Consider the following 17,617-nt stretch of genomic DNA (forward strand, 5'->3'; position numbering starts at 1 on the left):
CTTGAGTTGTTTAAAGGTCTTCAACTACATTCTTGAAATTTTGCATCTTCACTAGGACCATCACTTTTTAAAATTTATTTTTTATTATATTTCTTCATCACCATTACAAAACACCTAACTGAACAAATGCATAAGAAAAATTGTGTACAGAACCAGAAACTTCACATTGCTTACAATTTGTCTTAAAATAATATAATTTATATTTGTATACTAATATAAACATCCTTTGCTTTTGAGTTCCCTTGGGATTTTTTGATACTTTTTTCTCTTGATTTTGTGGCTGTTTTTTTAAAATTGTAATCATGGTATATATTATTCTCTTTTCATCTCTATACATATTTCCCTTATTTGCTTTATATTTCTAATATTTTTCATTCCTAATACAATCCATTATATTCTAATATCATAATCTATTCAGCCATTTCTCCCAATCATTGGATTTATTATTCTCATTATTTTGTCATAACAAAGCTTCCATGAATATTTTCATACATACACAACTTTTTATTCTCAGTAATGCCTGTAGTATCAAACTGTTCAATAACATGTGTAGGTTATAATTCTTTATAAGCATACTTCAGCAGTTTTTATTAAACTTGAAAAGGCTCCTACTCTTTAGGAATCAAAGTGCTCTTATATGGAAAAGGAAAACTCATATTATTTACTAGTTAGTTTGACTTTCTCATTACATAACTGAACATGTTCTGTCCCTTTTATTTTTAGTACTAAATTGCCTGAAAAGGACAGTATCTTGTACTTAAATATATATTTAAAGCCAAAGTATACTATTTTATTAGTGTAATGCAGTAATGGGCAAACTTTTTAAAGAGGGGGCTACAGGAAAGGAAATGCTCATCTGTCAGTCTGTTTCTAAGGCAACTCTTTCAAAGTTTCATTGTATTGTATCCTACTCATTGTATTCATCAGATTAAGAATAATGTTTCACAGCTGATAGAACATTTCAGGGGGCCACATCTGGCCCATGGACTGTAGCTTGTCCATCACTGGTGTAATGGTATCCTTAGGAGCCACATGTTTTCTTTGGAGACTTTAATAATTGACTTGTTAAATTTAGTAATTTAATAATTAAATCCCCATCTTTAAACATGAGGACAAACCATCTTATGTGGAATTTCTACTGAGTAGCATCTTAAAGATGGAAATCACTGGTTACAAAAAAATAACAAAAATATAAACTTGGAAACTGCTTCACATACTGTGGTTTTATAAAAAATGCTATTTTTTCTTTTTCTTTTTTTTTTTTTTTATTTAGAGATTTTCCCCTTGCTTTGGATGTTGGCTGTGGAAGAGGTTATATAGCACATCATTTAAATAAGGTATACTTATGTGATAATTTTCTTTCAGGAATGATAAAATTTTTTACATTTTAAAGTAAAATTTTCATCATCCAAGACCTTATAAAATAATAAAAATGTGTATGACATTTAGACTTATATTTGTCAAAATATGTAGCATAAAAATGCTAGTCTGTTTTCCATTTTTCCCTCACTGACCCTTAATATATTTTTTATTTATTTTAAATTCTTTTCCCAAAAGCTAATAATGATTATTGTTCACGTTCTTTTTCATTATCATAAGCACAAAAATGTTTCTATAATATAATCATTTTTCTTGAATGGTTACATTTGTAGTATGATGTGTTTGAAATATATTTATTTATATTTATTTTTAAAAATACCTTATGAGTAGTTTTCTTTTATTTTCATCAATTTTATACTTTTTCAATAATTCCCAACAAGAAACAGTCAAACTGAAACAAAGTGCTTAATAAATGCTATTTGATTGACTAACTAAATCACCTAAGTATCACCTAGGACAGTGACAACAAACCTTTTAGAGACCGTGTCCTCCCCCCACCCCCAGGTGCTGGGCATACCTTGCCTGTTCCTTACCTCACACAACGAAGAGAGAAAGCATTCCCATTGGGCTGCTGGGCAGAGGGGCAGGTGATATGAAAAAATGTGGTCAGGTACTGTGGAGAAGGGGAAGGGAGCAGTTCTACCTTGAGGTCTTCTGTCTTTTCTAGAAATGAACTGGTGGGTAGGGAGTGCAGCTGTGTGCCCACAGAGAGAGCTCTGTATGCCAACTTTGGCACTTGTGCCATAGATTCACCATTATTGGCCTAGGATATTGATCAGAGATATTTTTTATTTTTATATTTGTTCTATCGATTGTTACACACTGAAGAATAGACACGAATTATAAATTGAATTGAATCATCACCTAATCTGAATTATTGACCTATGCACTCATACTCACTCAGTAAGGTACTGTGCTGAGCATTTTAGATTTTTCAGTGGATCTCAGACCTTATTTAGTTTAATAGATGTTACTTTTTTGCATATGTATTAGATGCTAGGGATTCACACAGTAAATAAAATGTGTGTGCATGCTCATGTGTGCGTGTGTGTCTGTCTCTCCTTTTCTCTAAGCCTGGTTCAGATCACCTGTGAATAGATTGTGGTTACTCACAACAATGTTCTTCATCTTGTTAGTGAAGATTTTCTGTATACATTTAAAAAAAAAACACTTTCTGTTTTAGAATCAATACTGTTCCAAATCATAAGAGCAGTAAGGGGTAGGCAATAGGGATTAAGGGACTTGCCCAGGGCCATACAGCTAGGAAGTGTCTGAAGTAAGATTTGAACCCAGGACCTTCCAGACTATATATGTTTTAAATTCTATCTCATTTATCTAAATGTATTTACCTTAGTTTGTACTTGTTTTATGTAGAAAATTCTACTTCATAAAGTTTTATTTATTTATTGTCAAAATATTCATTAGTATTTCTAATTTTATTTTCTTTTTTCATAGTTTAACCACATTTATGTTACTTTTTTTGGTAGGAAGTTGTTGGAAAATTTTTCCAAGCAGACATTGCAGAAAATGCATTGGTATGTAGTTCATGATATCAGTTTCATAATGATGATTAAGTTAGTAATTGGCATTCTATGAAAGTAAATCTCAAATTTTTTTGATTATAGAAAAATGCCTTAGAAACAGAAATACCTACTGTTCGTTTGTTAGCTGATGAAGAATTTCTTCCCTTCAAAGAAAATACATTTGATCTGGTTGTTAGCAGTTTAAGGTTGGTATTTAACTTTTACTTTATTTCTTTTATTAATTCTTGCTATAAGAGTTTAATTTTAAGAGGTGAACAAGTAGTTTGCTGCATCAATTCATTATAGCATTTGAACTACTAATAAAAGTTCCTGTTTTTACAGTTTTTGATAAAAAGGACATGGGCTATAATAGAGCCTTTGCTATTTAAGCTAAGTGTTAGGTGTGGTAGCACTGGGAATTAATTTTTTTACCTTAGCTAATTTAGAATCAGAGGATACTAAGTCACTAGTTTTTTTTAAGTACAGAACATTGATTTTAATTTTGGATATTGTTGGGATAATATTCACAGGCTGCTCTCTGTTCAGCAGCTGGACAGCGTTTCCCTCTGGGGAACTTCAGAAGACTGACACTGTTAGGATTCTCAGCTGAAAACAGGCCAAAACCAGTTACCTTGGAGATACATATCTTGGTTTCTTCTTGATGGAATATTGATTGTATTGATCTGATTGTAAATTGATATAGATGATCTTGAATTGATTAGGAGTTAATCTCAGGCAAGAGTTGATGATTAGCCTGAGAAAACCTCCCCAGCCAGGGAATCAATACCAACTGTCAGGCTTGACAGTGAGAAACTTCTTGGAGATGATGGACTAGACTAGAAAGCAGATCTCAGCAACAGGTAACTATTTTAATTTAAAGGTAACAGGAATATCTTGAAGGTGTGAGGATCAAGGAATGATGGATGAGGATAGAGGTTTAAGGGATTAAGCTAAACTAAAAACGAATTGATAAACAGGTAGGCAGATCCCCTTAGGGAAAAGCCTTGGATGGAATTCTGCCACTCTGGCTTGGCAACCTTGGCCTAGTTCAGCTACTAAATGACAAAACTAAACTTGGCTGGTTATAAATAGCTGTTGATATTCAGAGATGACTTTCTTGATGGTTTTGATGAATATTGTTGTTGATGATGATGATTCAGATTACAGGATTGGACAGTTGACCTAAAATGAGACAGCTAACACAAGTCTGTGGTGAAGCTTCCGGGTTTGACTGGAGAGCTTTTCCCCTTCCACCATTTCCACCCACCTAACTCACAACTGAGTTCCTTTGCCTTGGGGTGATCTCCTATTTATAGGGGTGCTCCAACGGTCTTCCACTGCCTTATGCCAGCTTTGGGCATTCTAAAATCTGAACCCCCTCTTGCTACAGTTGGCACAAGGTGGCTACTGGCAAAAGCTATTTACAATACAAGATGGTTATTTGCAAAAGCTATTTATAATATGGAAAGGACCTTTGAGATACTCATTTAACAAATGAACCTTCTGATTCCATATTCATCACTAATTCCCTGATACCATACTGTTTTCCATTTAGAGGGTTTAAATTGCAAGTAAGGCTAGTAGATAGAATTCCTTCCTGCACACTGATGTTGTATAGAATAAAACTATATAGTTAGAAGGGACCCTAGAGATCATCTTATCCAGCTCCCTCATTTTACAAATGAAGAAATAAAATCTCACAATTTAGTCATTCAGTTGTGTCCAACTTTTTGTTTTTCCATGGATTATAGAATACTAGGCCCCTCTATTCTCTAGTATCTTTTGAAGTCCTTTCAAGTTCATGTTCATAGTTACCATGACTCTTATCTGTTTTATACTCTGCTGCCCCCTTTTCCATTTGCCTTCAATTTTTCCTAACATCAGGGTCTTTTGCAATGAGTCCTGTCTTCTCATGTAGCTAAAGTAGTTAAGCTTCAGTTTCAGTTTTTGACTTTCCAGTGAATAATCTGAATTAATTTAATGAAATCTTCAGAGTTGAAATTGCCTGCTTAAGGAACCCTTAACTGGTCACTAGCAGTAATGCGACTAGAATAGTTTTCCTTTCCAAAAAAATGAAGAAAAATATTAAGTAATTAAAAATTTTCAGGTTGTCCAGTTAGGCCCCTTACTTGTATCACCCTTGTTGTAGGGTATTATGCTTCAAAATTCAAAACATTTACTTCAGACATTTTTTTTTTGTATTAAACTGTAGCAAATATGTTTTTATGTTTCAGTTTGCATTGGGTGAATGATCTTCCTAGAGCATTTAAACAGGTGAGAAAAATAGATATATTTCTAATACATATAGTCTATTATAACTTAATAACACTGTTATGGACCCATCATTAAATATACTACAGTCACTCCAAGTTTTAAAAAAATTAATATAGCCACACAAATTAAAATAGTTTAGTTAGTTTGAAATTTGCTTGTACATCAGTCCTTTGGAGTGTTTTCTAAAAATTAAATCAGTAGGTATTGAGCTAACTATATGCATGTCATTTTAGTAGATGGTCTGAGAGATATTGAGAAGTATTAGAAATAGTTGTTAAGATTAAAAACTTAAAGCATAAATATGCAATAAGTTACATAACTGTATGACAAAGATACAAGAAAATTATAGATTAGTTAAATAATTACTTGCTAAACTAGTAGTAGAAGCTAGTATTCTCCACAGTTTTTTGATTAGCACATTCCGGTTAGTAAAAAATATATATGTAAACACACACATCTTCAATGCATATTTATATTTACTTGTTTACAGATGACAAATATGAACTGTTTTATTGCCCATTATAATTATACAATCAACTTCACAACAGTCAATGAGCTTTTATTAAACCCTAAGTGCTATTGTATAAATATTAAATGGGGTGGACATAGTTACACAGCAAATATTCTTTTTTTTTTTTAAACCCTTACCTTCCATCTTAGAATCAATACTGTGTATTGGTTCCAAGGCAGAAGAGCAGTAAAGGTAGGCAATGGGGGTCAAGTGATTTGCCCAGGTTCACACAGCTGTGAAGTGTCTGAGGCCAAATTTGAACCCAGGACCTCACGTCTCTAGACCTGGCTCTCAATCCACTGAGCCACCCAGCTGCCCCCAGCAAATATTCTTAAAAAGAACTGGGGATTATAGTGTAATTCAGGTTCAGGGCTATTCCACAATGGAATGAATTTCTTTGGGAGATAATGAGTCCCACTTTTTGGAGGACTTAAGAGAAAAATTAAATCATCACTTATTCAGTATATTTTAGTGGAGATTCTTCTTGGCCATATATTTGAGCTAACAAGAGATTTCTGACTGCAAAATTCTTTGATTCTGTTAATTATATACATTATGAAACATAAAAAATTAGAAATAAAAAAAGGATAAGATAAAGGTGAAATGTTTTAATCTACAATCTGTAGTGAACCAGTGGCATCTACTAAGCACAAGGCTCACATGAGCTGACCTGCTCTTGAAGAAAATCACTTTATAGGCTCTGAAAGATAGAATAAAGAGGGGAGAAATTTGAGTCTGAAAGATCAATTAAGAAGCTATTGTAGTAGTCTAAGACAGCGATGGGCAAACTACGCCCATGGGCCAGATTCGGGGACTTAGTTTGCCCTTTGCTGGTCTAAGAGGTAATGAAGACCTGAATTTGGGTGGTGTTTATTTGAATAGACAGAAGAGGATATACAACAAATATTTTGTGGGAAGAAACAAAAATGGTTACTAGAAGGATGGTGGTGCTACCCTGGATTAACAGGGAAGTTGGAAAGACGTAGGTTTGGGCAGAAAGCTAATATAAACATGTCTATAGAGCATAACTTATTTATACCCACTTCCGTCCTGTAAATTGTACTGTTCCAGTGGCCATTTGAGAGCACAGATCTCACTCTGTGAGGAGGTGCTTGTTATAGTCACAAGGTAGGTGATGGTGGGACTGTTTCCAGTGATACCTGATTCCAGCCTCTGGCTGTCTAGTTAACAATTAGATTATAACATTTCTTAGGGTCCAACAGTAGACTTAAAACTGAGGTGTTGAGAACTTTGGGTTTTTGCTATTGTATTCCTGGGACTTTATCTTTTAAGGTTCCTTTAAGGAAATGATCAGTAGATTTTGTCTTTATTTTGCGCCCCCCTCCCTTTTTTTGAAACCCATACCTTCTGTCCTAGAATCGATTCTAAATAATGGTTCCAAGCTAGAGAGCAATAAAGGGTAGGCAGTGGGGTTTAAGTGACTTGCCTAATAGGGTCACACAGGTAGTAAATGTATGAGGCCAGATTTGAACTTGGGACCTTTTGTCTTTAGGCTTGGCTCTAGCTGTTCTTGTCCCTTGGTTCTAAAAGCTTTGGGCATTTTTCTCTTTAAGATTTCTTGATAAATAATATATAGGCTTTTAAAAAAAATCATTATTTTTAGGGAATCAGTAGAATTTATTAAAATAGCTACTAGATTCTAGTCACTCTGCTTGGTGTGAAGGTAGAGAAACAAAGATAAAATGGTTCTTCCCCTCAAAAAGTTTCTATTCCCTTTGGTGAGAAAGCTTGCATACATAAAAGTATATACAGAATCAATACATGATTATTTTCTGGGAGAAAGCACTGGTAGCTGTAAAGAAGGTAGCACTTAAGCTGAACTTTGAAGGAAGTTGAGACCTGTAAAAAATGGAGATTAAGGGGATTGGCTCCCAGTGCCAAGCAGAGGAGAAGGGATATTCCTGAGTAAAGAATTGCAAGGTAGGTAGGTATGGCTGGACCATGAGGGGAATCAAAGCTGGAAAAGGAGGTTGGAGCCAGCTCATAAAAGACATAACAACAAATAGAGAAGCTTTTATTTGACCGTAGGGGCAATAGAGAGCACCTGGAGTTTCGTAAGTAGAAGAATTACATGGTCAGACCTTCACTTAAAACACAGAAAATGGATTTCAGCAACCACAAGGGGTAAATTGGAATAGGAAATGAGAGAAACACACTGAATTATATCTCACTCAGTAATAATAGAGCTAGGATTTGAAACTGGGTCTTTGACTCCATAATGTTCTTTCTCCTATGTGATGGTAATTAACTGGAAAGAGAAAAATGACAGTTAACAGAAAAAATAGAGAAGCCAAGACAGGGAAATGGCTTTGGAGAATGAGGATGAGTTTTTTTGTTTTTTGTTCAGGAACTCAGTTTTTAAAGTGATTTGATACTGCCCTCTAGTGGAAGCCACATAGAATTAGAATTATACAGCCACACCACCTTCTGAACTCTTCATTTGAACAAGATCATAGTAGGAAAGCATGGATATAATAGTGGAAGTCTGTTATCTACTACAGATAAAAGCTCCTCAACTTCTAATCTATTCTTATATACTCTGATTTTATCACTGAGACAAGGAGTGACATTCTTTTGAAAAATGGATACAAGGATACAGTAGAGGAATAGAACCTCTTGTCCCTTTAGAGTTTGGGCAGAGTGCCTACTTACGCCAAGATGCAAAGGATATAGAAAAATCTCAGAAGGAGGTTGAGCTTGGCAGACTTCTTCAGCAGTTTGTTGAAGGTCTAACTCCTCAACTGTCTCAAGTAAAAAAATCATGGGAATGGTGAACCAGAGCAGTGACATCCTGGTTATATAACATGTAGCCAGGATGCTAAAGATTAGGTAGGGCAGAAAGAACAGAGTATTGTAGAATATATAGGAAAAAGCAGAATTATTGAGACCAGTGAGAGGGACCAACCTCTTTATCCAACAATTTCATCTCCCTTGTGTTCTTGAAAGTTGGTCTTGGAGCTGAGAGCTAAATGGATCAGGTAGACCAGTGGTAGAATGGCAGGGAGCTCCACCTGGCTTGCATAGACAAGCATAATAGCCAATAGAACAAAGGTGATGAGAGTGAACAGGTTTCTCAAAGTCACATATTTGAATCCAGTACTTATGTAGAGAAAGCTGGATTAGACACCAAAGAAGATGAGGGCTAAGTATTTCTTCTTAAGCATAGATGAGTAGTAAAGGCAGGCAGTTGCAGATACAGCCCACTGTGTAGAGGAAGACACCATTTTGGAGCTACTGGATATCATCCATCCATCATTGTTCTTTTGTCAGTGCTCTTGGAGAAATTGTTGTGAGTATTGATGAGGTGCCCCCATGTAAGAATTTAAAATTAAGTTTTATGCAAAATATGAGAATTCTAAAGTAATATTGTGGTTGCTGATTTAAAAATATTACAGCTTAAGTCAAAATGATTTTTAGTAGTTTTATTTACAAAGAGATAGAAAGAGTGAAAGTGGAAAAATGTAGATAAAGAGACAGAAAATTCTGCCTACTTACAAATACTGTGAGTTTAATCCTAATGTCTCCAGACTGCAAATGCAAATCTGAAAATGAATCTCACCAGAATCCAAAGTCCTAATTAGGAAGCCCAAATCCGAAGAGCCAGGAGACTCTGAAGAATCTGTTGAGAACCTTCAGTACACACGAGGCTAAGACCTCCAAAAATATCACCAGAACTCCCGGTGAAGGGAGAGTCCCACTGAAGCGCCAGTGAGCAGAGAGGGTCTCCTCACTGAAGAAGGAAGGAATCACTCCACTCACCACTGCAGGATCCAGCAAAAGAGTCTCCTCCTCCAAAAAAAAAAAAAGAGTCTGAGACTGAATCCTTGAACTGTCCTTTTTAAAGCAGTTTTCTCGATGTCACTTCCTGTTGCTTCAATGTCACTTCCTGTTGCTCCCCCACTTTATGGGAACCAATCACAGTCTTTCACTTTGCCTAGTACTGCTGGGAGGGGGTGGAGCCCATTGGCCTTTGGAGTTTTCACCTACTCTAGCAAGTGACTTGTGAACTCTCATACTTAGTGACTAGTAAGATACTTAAGTTTTTGATTGATTAATTTAAAAGTTACTGATTGATAGACAAAGAGAGTTTGATTCACTCCTCATACCTGCAAGTTTGTGACTGAGCTGCAGGGGCCCTGGGGTCAGTTTGCAGTTACCCATTCAGGAACCAGGACTACAGAAAGTTGCCATTCTATACATAAGAGAACCAAATATGTGTGCAAGGGAAGTGTCCTTCCTGGTCCGATTTACCTGCACCTTCTCAGGGACGAGCCATAATGATAGCCAATCTTAGGTACTTGGCTAGGAAATGAGGCACGGGGAAGTCTGGACTCTAACATATGTCAGAAAGCTGCAACCCTGGACCTCAAACACTAGTTTAAAGCCCTTCAGTATTGGCATAGAACTTCCTCAGTCCATAGTCTGCATGAATTTTTACTCCTTGGCACTTTGCAGAGTCTCAGTTGGTCTCCATGACCTTGTGGCTCTTTTGCTCCCTTCTCCTGGAATCAGACAGAGAGACACTAATCACAGTCCCATAATATTTGCCAATAATTGGCAGGTTACCATAGTCTAAGGCTTTTTGGGTGTGCATTAATATTATAGCAAATATATACATTTATATTAAACTTTTATTACTGTAAAATCAAAAAAGGATTAACACTGATTATATGTACTTTAAGTACAAAAATGAGAAAAAAAGAAAAGAATCAATTACTCTATTAAAAAATTAAAAGGAAAAGCAATAAGCAAAATTTAAAATTCAGGAAAAAATACAATGTCAAATATAAAATGAGAGAGAGAGAGAAAAACCTTAAACACTGTATTGCACATAGAAGTGAAAAAAATAACAAAAGAATGTTTTAAAAAATAAAAAATATATATATATCTTAGAATTAGTGAAAGATTTTTTACCCAAAATGAGATCCATTTCCTGTTAAGCTTTTGCATGAACTGTGAATGTAAATGGCTTTTACAAAATAACAGACTCATAATGCACATTCAAATAAAGTACCATAATTTCCAATAACACAATATACAATATCACTTCTGATACTAATATGCTAGACATATTAGTTGGAAATTAGTCTTAAAGGCAGGCAAATAATCAATGAGTACTTTTCAATAAAGGCAGGGACATTTTCACTTATGTTGTAGATTATGTAGTGTTTAAATGTACAAATCACTACTTTTGGCCATATGATGGTTAAATAAATGAATTGTAGGGCAACAGTTTATGTAGAATTTTTTTTTAATTAGATATCAGATCATTTGAGGAATTTGTTAGTATTCCATGAGTGGTAATTATGAGATATTAAATTGTCAAAAAACATTAATATATTTACTTTATTTGCCCTCTAAATTTATCCAGAAAGGTAAAGAAGACCAATCTTGAGATTAGAATTTATTCTGAACAAATTTTTTTTTGCCTTACAGATTCATCATGTTTTAAAACCAGATGGAGTATTTATTGGCGCAATGTTTGGAGGAGATACACTCTTTGAACTTCGATGTTCTTTACAGTTAGCAGAACTGGAAAGAGAAGGAGGATTTTCTCCACACATTTCTCCTTTCACTGCAGTTAGTGATCTGGGCCATCTGCTGGGAAGAGCTGGTTTTAACACACTGACTGTGGTAACTATTAAGAAAGAAAATCAAATAACCTATCAGTTGTATAGCTCAAAAATAATTAAATTTTTTTCTTGGTGTTGAGGGAAATTAGAATTATTGATGTCAAGATCCAAGTAATGCAGTTTTCAGTAAAAAAACTTCTTATCGCTTAATTGAGCTCTTAAGAATTTAATTTACAATTAGTACCTAGGTAATTCACTTTTAAAAACAACTTAAATGTAATTGTACCTCTGTCAGAAAAGATGATGAGTTCCAGAAATAGGGGGAAAAGTACCTCTAGGCAGAGACAGAGAGTGTGTAGAATGTTTTGGAAGTCAAAGATTAGACCAGTTTGGTTAGAGAACTGATTATGTGGAGAAGAGTTAGAGATAATGCTATATATATATACAGTTATACCAGATTGTGGACAGTGTTAAATGCTAAGTAGAGTTTGAACTTTATCAGTAAAGAGCTGCTAAAATTTTTGTTTAGAGGCAGTAATGTGACTATATATGAATAATAATAGTCAATAAAATTTTAGTGTTTGCTATACACCAGGCACTTTGCTAAGCACTGGTGATACAAAAAGAGGCAAAAGACAGTCTCTATCTTCAAGGAGTTTACAGTCTAATGGTAGCTACAGCAAGGAAACAAATATGTACAAATAAGCTATATACAGACATTAAACTATACTAAGTACAAGCTATACCAATAATGTTATTTTTCTGCTTGTGGTAATAATTAGCAGGGAAGACAGTAGAACTAAGAGGGATTTAGAAAGGTTTCCTGTGGAAGATGGGGTTTTAGTTAGGTCTTAAAGGAAGCCAGGGAAATTAGTAGGTGGAGTTGAGTGAGAACATTCCCATTGTACAGAACAGCCAGGGAAAATGCCCAGAACTGAGAGATGAAGGGTCTTTGTTCATGGAATAGCCAAGAGGCCAGTGTCATTGGATCAATGTGTGTGGAGCAGTAAGATTTAAGACTAGAAGGGAGACCTAGACCAGAAAGGCCTTTAAAGACTAAACAGTGTTAAGATTAAAAATGATAAAGACTGTTATAATAAGAGAAATTAGTAGTTTAATTAAAGCCATGGCTATGTTGGTAAAATATATATATAACCGCGCTTATCTTTTAAATTTACTGCCAGAGCCCATCCTGTCCCTCTGGTACGCCAGGCAGCCGCTCTGCAAAACCCAGAAAGAGGCTTTCTCTAGGCCCTCCTCCAAATTTAAGTTGCCCCATACGTGGGGACGCTGGACGTCCTCACGCCTTAAATCGGAAACCGGAAACCCATAGGGATCACGGGAAATGTGGTCTCAAAGTCCCCACGTGTCCATAGGAAGTCTGCTAGACATTTCCCTGAATTTAAAACAAACAACAGAGAATTTTGCATTTGATCCTGGGGTTGATTGGAGGCCACTGGAGTTTACATGGTCAGAATGATCTTATAGAAAAATCACTTTTATGACTGAAGAATGAATTGGAGTAGAGAGAGACTTGAGCTAGGCAGATCCACCAGCAGGCTGTTGCCTGAGGTGATGAAGGCCTGATATGGAGTGGTGGCAAAGTTAGAGGAGAGATGGGGACATATTTGGGAGATGTCACAGAGGTAGAATTGACAGGCCTTGCCAAGAGATTGGCTGAGAGATTATGAGGAGTTGAAGATGACATCTAGGCTATGAATCTAAGGGCATTGGGAGTATGAGATTATCCTTTAAAATAATAGGGAAAGTGCTTATGTGAGGGTTTAAAAAGAAAAATAATTTGATTTTGGACATGTTTAAAGTGTCTACTAAACAGTTTGAGATGTCTGAAAGGTAGTTGGAAATTTGAGACTGAAAATTAGCAAAGAGGTTAGAGTAGGATGAGGTAAATTTGAGAATCTTCAAACATAGAGATGGCAATTAAATGTGTGGGAGCCAATGAGATCACCACCTGAAATAGTATAGAGAAGTGGTTCCCAAACTTTTTTTGGCCTACTGCCCCCTTTCCAGAAAAAATATTACTTAGCCCCCTAGAAATTAATTTTTTAAAATTTTAATAGCAATTAATAGGAAAGATAAATGCACCTGTGGCCATCACCATTCCCCTGGATCACTGCAGCACCCACCAGGGGGCGGTGGCGCCCACTTTAAGAATCACTGGTAGAGGAAGAAGAAAAGAGGGCTTGAGACAAGACCCGATTATTCAAGATCTGTGTTGTAGTAATCTTTATTTTCAATATATAGAATAGTGCTTTTCATATAAATAATACTTAATGTTTTCAGAAGTCAATTTCCGACATTTGTATGAATGATAGATTAGAAAGGTGAATTGAAATGTATAGATTTGTTAGGCAGCTATAGTCATGAGAAAGAAGAAATTTTAACTAAAATGCCATTATAGTTTAGGACTTTTTGCTTTTTACATCTTTTTAGGCAGGAGTGTTGGAGGGACCTACTATTATAGTACAATACAAGAATTGATGTTTATCATGGATCTTCAAGAGTCAGGAGTTTCCATCTAATTGGTTTTTATTATTTTGATCTCTAAACTTAATTCAATGAACCCCAAAGTTTTTTTTCCCCCTCTCCTTCCTTCTTTTTTTCTCTACTTTGTCCTTTATGATTATTTTCAATAATTCTATACCAGGGATATGTAATGAGTAGCTGCTCTTCATTCTCTAGTGAGTGATTTGTATTATATGGACATATTCTCTCAAACATTGTATTTTGAGAGGGACACTGACAATTGATGATCATTTATTAGGTATGTACAATGTGCTAGGAACTGCGGATACAAATACAAAAGTGAAAGATTGTCTCTCAAGAAATTTAGTTCTGGTAGTATTCAGACTCTTCATGAATAAGGAAATACAAGATCACTGCACAGTAATTGCACTATAGTTTTTTTTCTTTTTTAGAGAAGGAAGAAATGGGAAATCAGGAATGCTTTCTTTAAAGAGTGTAGCACTTGACCTGATCCTAGAAGTTTGAGCTTGAACCAGAGTTTCTAAGAAATGAAGGTTGTGATAAGAGAATTAGGGAAGGTTTAGCAAGATGCATAAGTTAGGTAGATGGCTGACAGAGAAGGTTCCAAGCATGGAATGGTCGAGTGAGACTTCTTTTTTTCAGAGGGACTCTCTGGATGCAACTGCTGGCAGTTAGGGCATTCCTTAGGTGCTAGAGGTGAAGAGCCCAGAAAATAACCATCTCCTGTAAATCCAACTATCCTGGGAAAGATCAAGTTGAGCAGTGATTCTGGCTTGATTGGTGGACATGTCAAACCAGTTCAACTCCTTGACTTTACCCCTTTTGGGACTTACTTGCTGTGACTCCTGGAGGGCTGTGAACAATGCTGGAACAGAAGTGGACCCCTTCAGTGAGACTCACATTCCCTCCTAACCTTACAGGCTGGACCTGTCAGCCTGAACTAGAGTGTAAACCACCTCCTAAGCCCAGAGCTTACCCATTCGAAATTAGTTTAGTCCGTTCATTCCCTCAATACCTAATCCCTAAGCTTTAATAAACAGGTTTTCTTTACTTCCTGTGCTTTTTTCCAAACCCAAAAAATAATCCACAGAAAGATAGCCTTCAACCTTTGTTTTTTCTTTGGGTAGGCTGACCAGTAAACTACCAACTGTCATTCCCCAACCAATGTGGTTTTACTCAACTCACACATCCCTTCTCAGTTATCCTGTGTATCCTGTCACTTGTGAGTGTGTCCTGGTTGTGTGTGTGACCCTTGTGTTATACTGTGAAGGCAGTTACCTATTTCAAGGTGAAGTGTGAGAGCATTCCTGGCCTGAGGGGAGTTCCTAGGCAAAGGCATTTAGGGAGAAGATGGAGTGACACAGATCTGAAATAGAAAATAGGCTAATTTTGTTGGAGTAGAGTTATATAATATATAGTTAGCCTTGGAAAATAGTGTAGAACCAGATTGTAAGGGGCTTTAAATACCAGATAGAGGAGTTTCCATTTAATCCTAGAGGTAGCAGAGAGTTAGTGGAGATTTTTGAGCATGGTTTTGACAAAGACCTTTATGAATTGGAGAGGAGAGAGACTAGAACTTTTTATAGTAGTCAAGAAAAGTACTTGAACTAGAATGCTTGTGTTATGAGTAGAGAGAAGAAGACTAGTGAGAATAATATTGAGGAGGTAGATTTGCCAACACTTGGCAAGGGATTAACAAGCTGGTGTATCCAGAGGAAAGCAATTAGGATTGATGACAGGTTTAGAAACCATATCAGTGTTTTTCTTTTTATCTATTTAAAATATCTTTTCACGTTTACATGATTCATTTTCTTCCCCCCCCCACTTCCAAAGCCTATAAATAAAATTGTGAATTATTTTAAAATAGAAAAAAAAGTCTAATCATGTCTCTTAAAAGAGTAGAAAATATTATTTGGTGAACAAGTTTATTTTTCTTTTTATTCCTTCTTTTTTAAATTAAAAAAAAATTTTATTTTCAAATATTTTTCCGTGTTTACATGATTCATTTTCTTTCCCTCCTCTCTTCCCTTTTCCCTCTTCCCTCCCAGAGCCGACAAGCAATTCCATTAGGTTGTACAAATGTTGTCTCTTGTTAGCTATTTCCATATTATTCATTTTTGCTATAGTTTTTTTTAAAGCCTAAACCCCAAATCATATACCCATATATGCATATAAGTGATATCATATGTTTTGCTTTTGCGTTTCTACTCCCATAGTTCTGTCTCTCAGTGTGGATAGCATTCTTTTACTTAAATCCTTCAGGAGTGTTGCATTGCTACTAGTAGCAAGGTCCATTACATTTGTTGTAAGAGACTTTCTTAATTGCTCCCTCTGTCCCTTTGTCAGTTAAGTCAGTTACAGTTGGGAGCTTTTGTCTTTGGGTTCCCTGGGGAGAGGAGCAGCAGTTTCTGGCACTCTCGCACTGTCTCTCTCTCTCTCTCTCTCTCTCTCTCTCTCTCTCTCTCTCTCTCCCTCTTCCTCTCCCTCTCTCCCTCTCTCTCCGAGACTGGCATTTTTTTCTAATTGACAGTTGGAGATATAGAGAAAATGGATTTAAGACCTTAACAGCCCTACTGATTATTGATTAGCTTAGGTAGGTAGTTAGATAGTGGGTAAATTCTTAGATAAACCCATGTGGAAAAGTTAGGCTGGAGCCTGACTGTGACAGAAAGACACTGCCCTCAAATGCAGATAGATTTAGGATTTTTTAGAAATTTTTAGTTAGGATTGCCATCTTAGGTTTAGTTATAAGGAGATTATTCTCACTTTCTTCCTTTCTATTTCCTATCCAAACTTTCCTAAAAATAAGCTAAATGTTTTGTGTTTATCAAACTGCTCTCCTGACCTCTGTTCAAACTCCTACCGAAAAATTTTAACCCTTGAATTTTTCCAGTGTTTTACTTTCTGTGTACAATGAGGATTGAAAGGGGAGAATAAGGGCTAGAGATGGAGAATAGCTCAGAGCAGTGATGGTGAACCGTTTAGAGATGGAGTGCCTGGCCCCACCCCCACCCCACCACACAGATGGAGTGTTCACCCTCCACCACATGCTGGGTATGCCTGCCTTCCCCTTACACCCACACAGGGGAGGGAGAAACCTCTCCCATTGGGCTGCTGGGCAAAGTGGCAGGGGATATTACATCAAGTACGATGGAGGGGTGAGGGGAGCAGCTCTGCCCAAGTCAGTCTGCCTTTCTAGTAAGGAACTCTGGGGGTGGGAAATGGGGTGTGGCCATATGCCCACAGAGAGGTCTCTGTGTGCCATCTTTGGCACCTGTGCCATAGGTTCGCCATCACTGGCTCAGAGGATTAAAGCCTAAGTGTGTAAATGACCTCTATCTTCATGTATTTGAAAAGCAGTTCTGTAGCATAGGAATTTGACTTACTCAGACCTAGAGAATATTACTAGGACTAGTGGAAAGAAACCATAGAAGTCTCAGATTTTGGCCAAGTACGAGGAAGGAAAAACTATTTAACCTAGATATTGCCAGATGAAATGGTTAAAAACAATTTTTTTTTAACTCTTACCTTCTGTGTTAGTATCAATTTTATGAAAGAAGAGTGGCAGTCAGTAGATTTGCCTAGGGTCAAAAAGCTAGGAAGTATCTTAGGTGAAACTTGAATCTTGGTCCTCCTGACTCCAGGCCTGGCACTCCAGCCCTTGTGTTACCTAGCTCTCTGGACTTCCTTTTTTTTTTTTTTTTTTTTGTATTTTAATACCTTTATTTATTTAGCATTTAATAATATTCATTTTTTAGAAAAGTTAACATGATTACATGATTCATGCTCTTACTTTTACTTTCCCCTTGACCTCCCTCCCTCCCCTC

General features: G+C 36.2%; 1 protein-coding gene across 3 annotated transcripts in view; it reads left to right on the top strand.

Annotated features, from left to right (window-relative positions):
* NDUFAF5 (NADH:ubiquinone oxidoreductase complex assembly factor 5) overlaps positions 1-17,617 on the top strand; it is a 37,267-nt gene that overhangs the window by 9,454 nt on the left and 10,196 nt on the right. For 2 of the 3 annotated variants that reach the window (XM_044663413.1, XM_044663415.1), the window contains exons 3-7: positions 1,274-1,337; positions 2,868-2,915; positions 3,006-3,109; positions 5,138-5,177; positions 11,146-11,343. In XM_044663413.1, coding sequence (XP_044519348.1) covers positions 1,274-1,337; positions 2,868-2,915; positions 3,006-3,109; positions 5,138-5,177; positions 11,146-11,343 — 454 coding nt within the window. Of the gene's footprint in view, positions 1-1,273; positions 1,346-2,855; positions 2,916-3,005; positions 3,110-5,137; positions 5,178-11,145; positions 11,344-17,617 lie in introns of all 3 variants that reach the window. The other variant, XM_044663414.1, reaches the window with a different exon arrangement.

Source organism: Gracilinanus agilis, chromosome 2, assembly GCF_016433145.1.
Source record: "Gracilinanus agilis isolate LMUSP501 chromosome 2, AgileGrace, whole genome shotgun sequence".
In the NCBI taxonomy this organism is placed as follows: Eukaryota; Metazoa; Chordata; class Mammalia; order Didelphimorphia; family Didelphidae; genus Gracilinanus; species Gracilinanus agilis.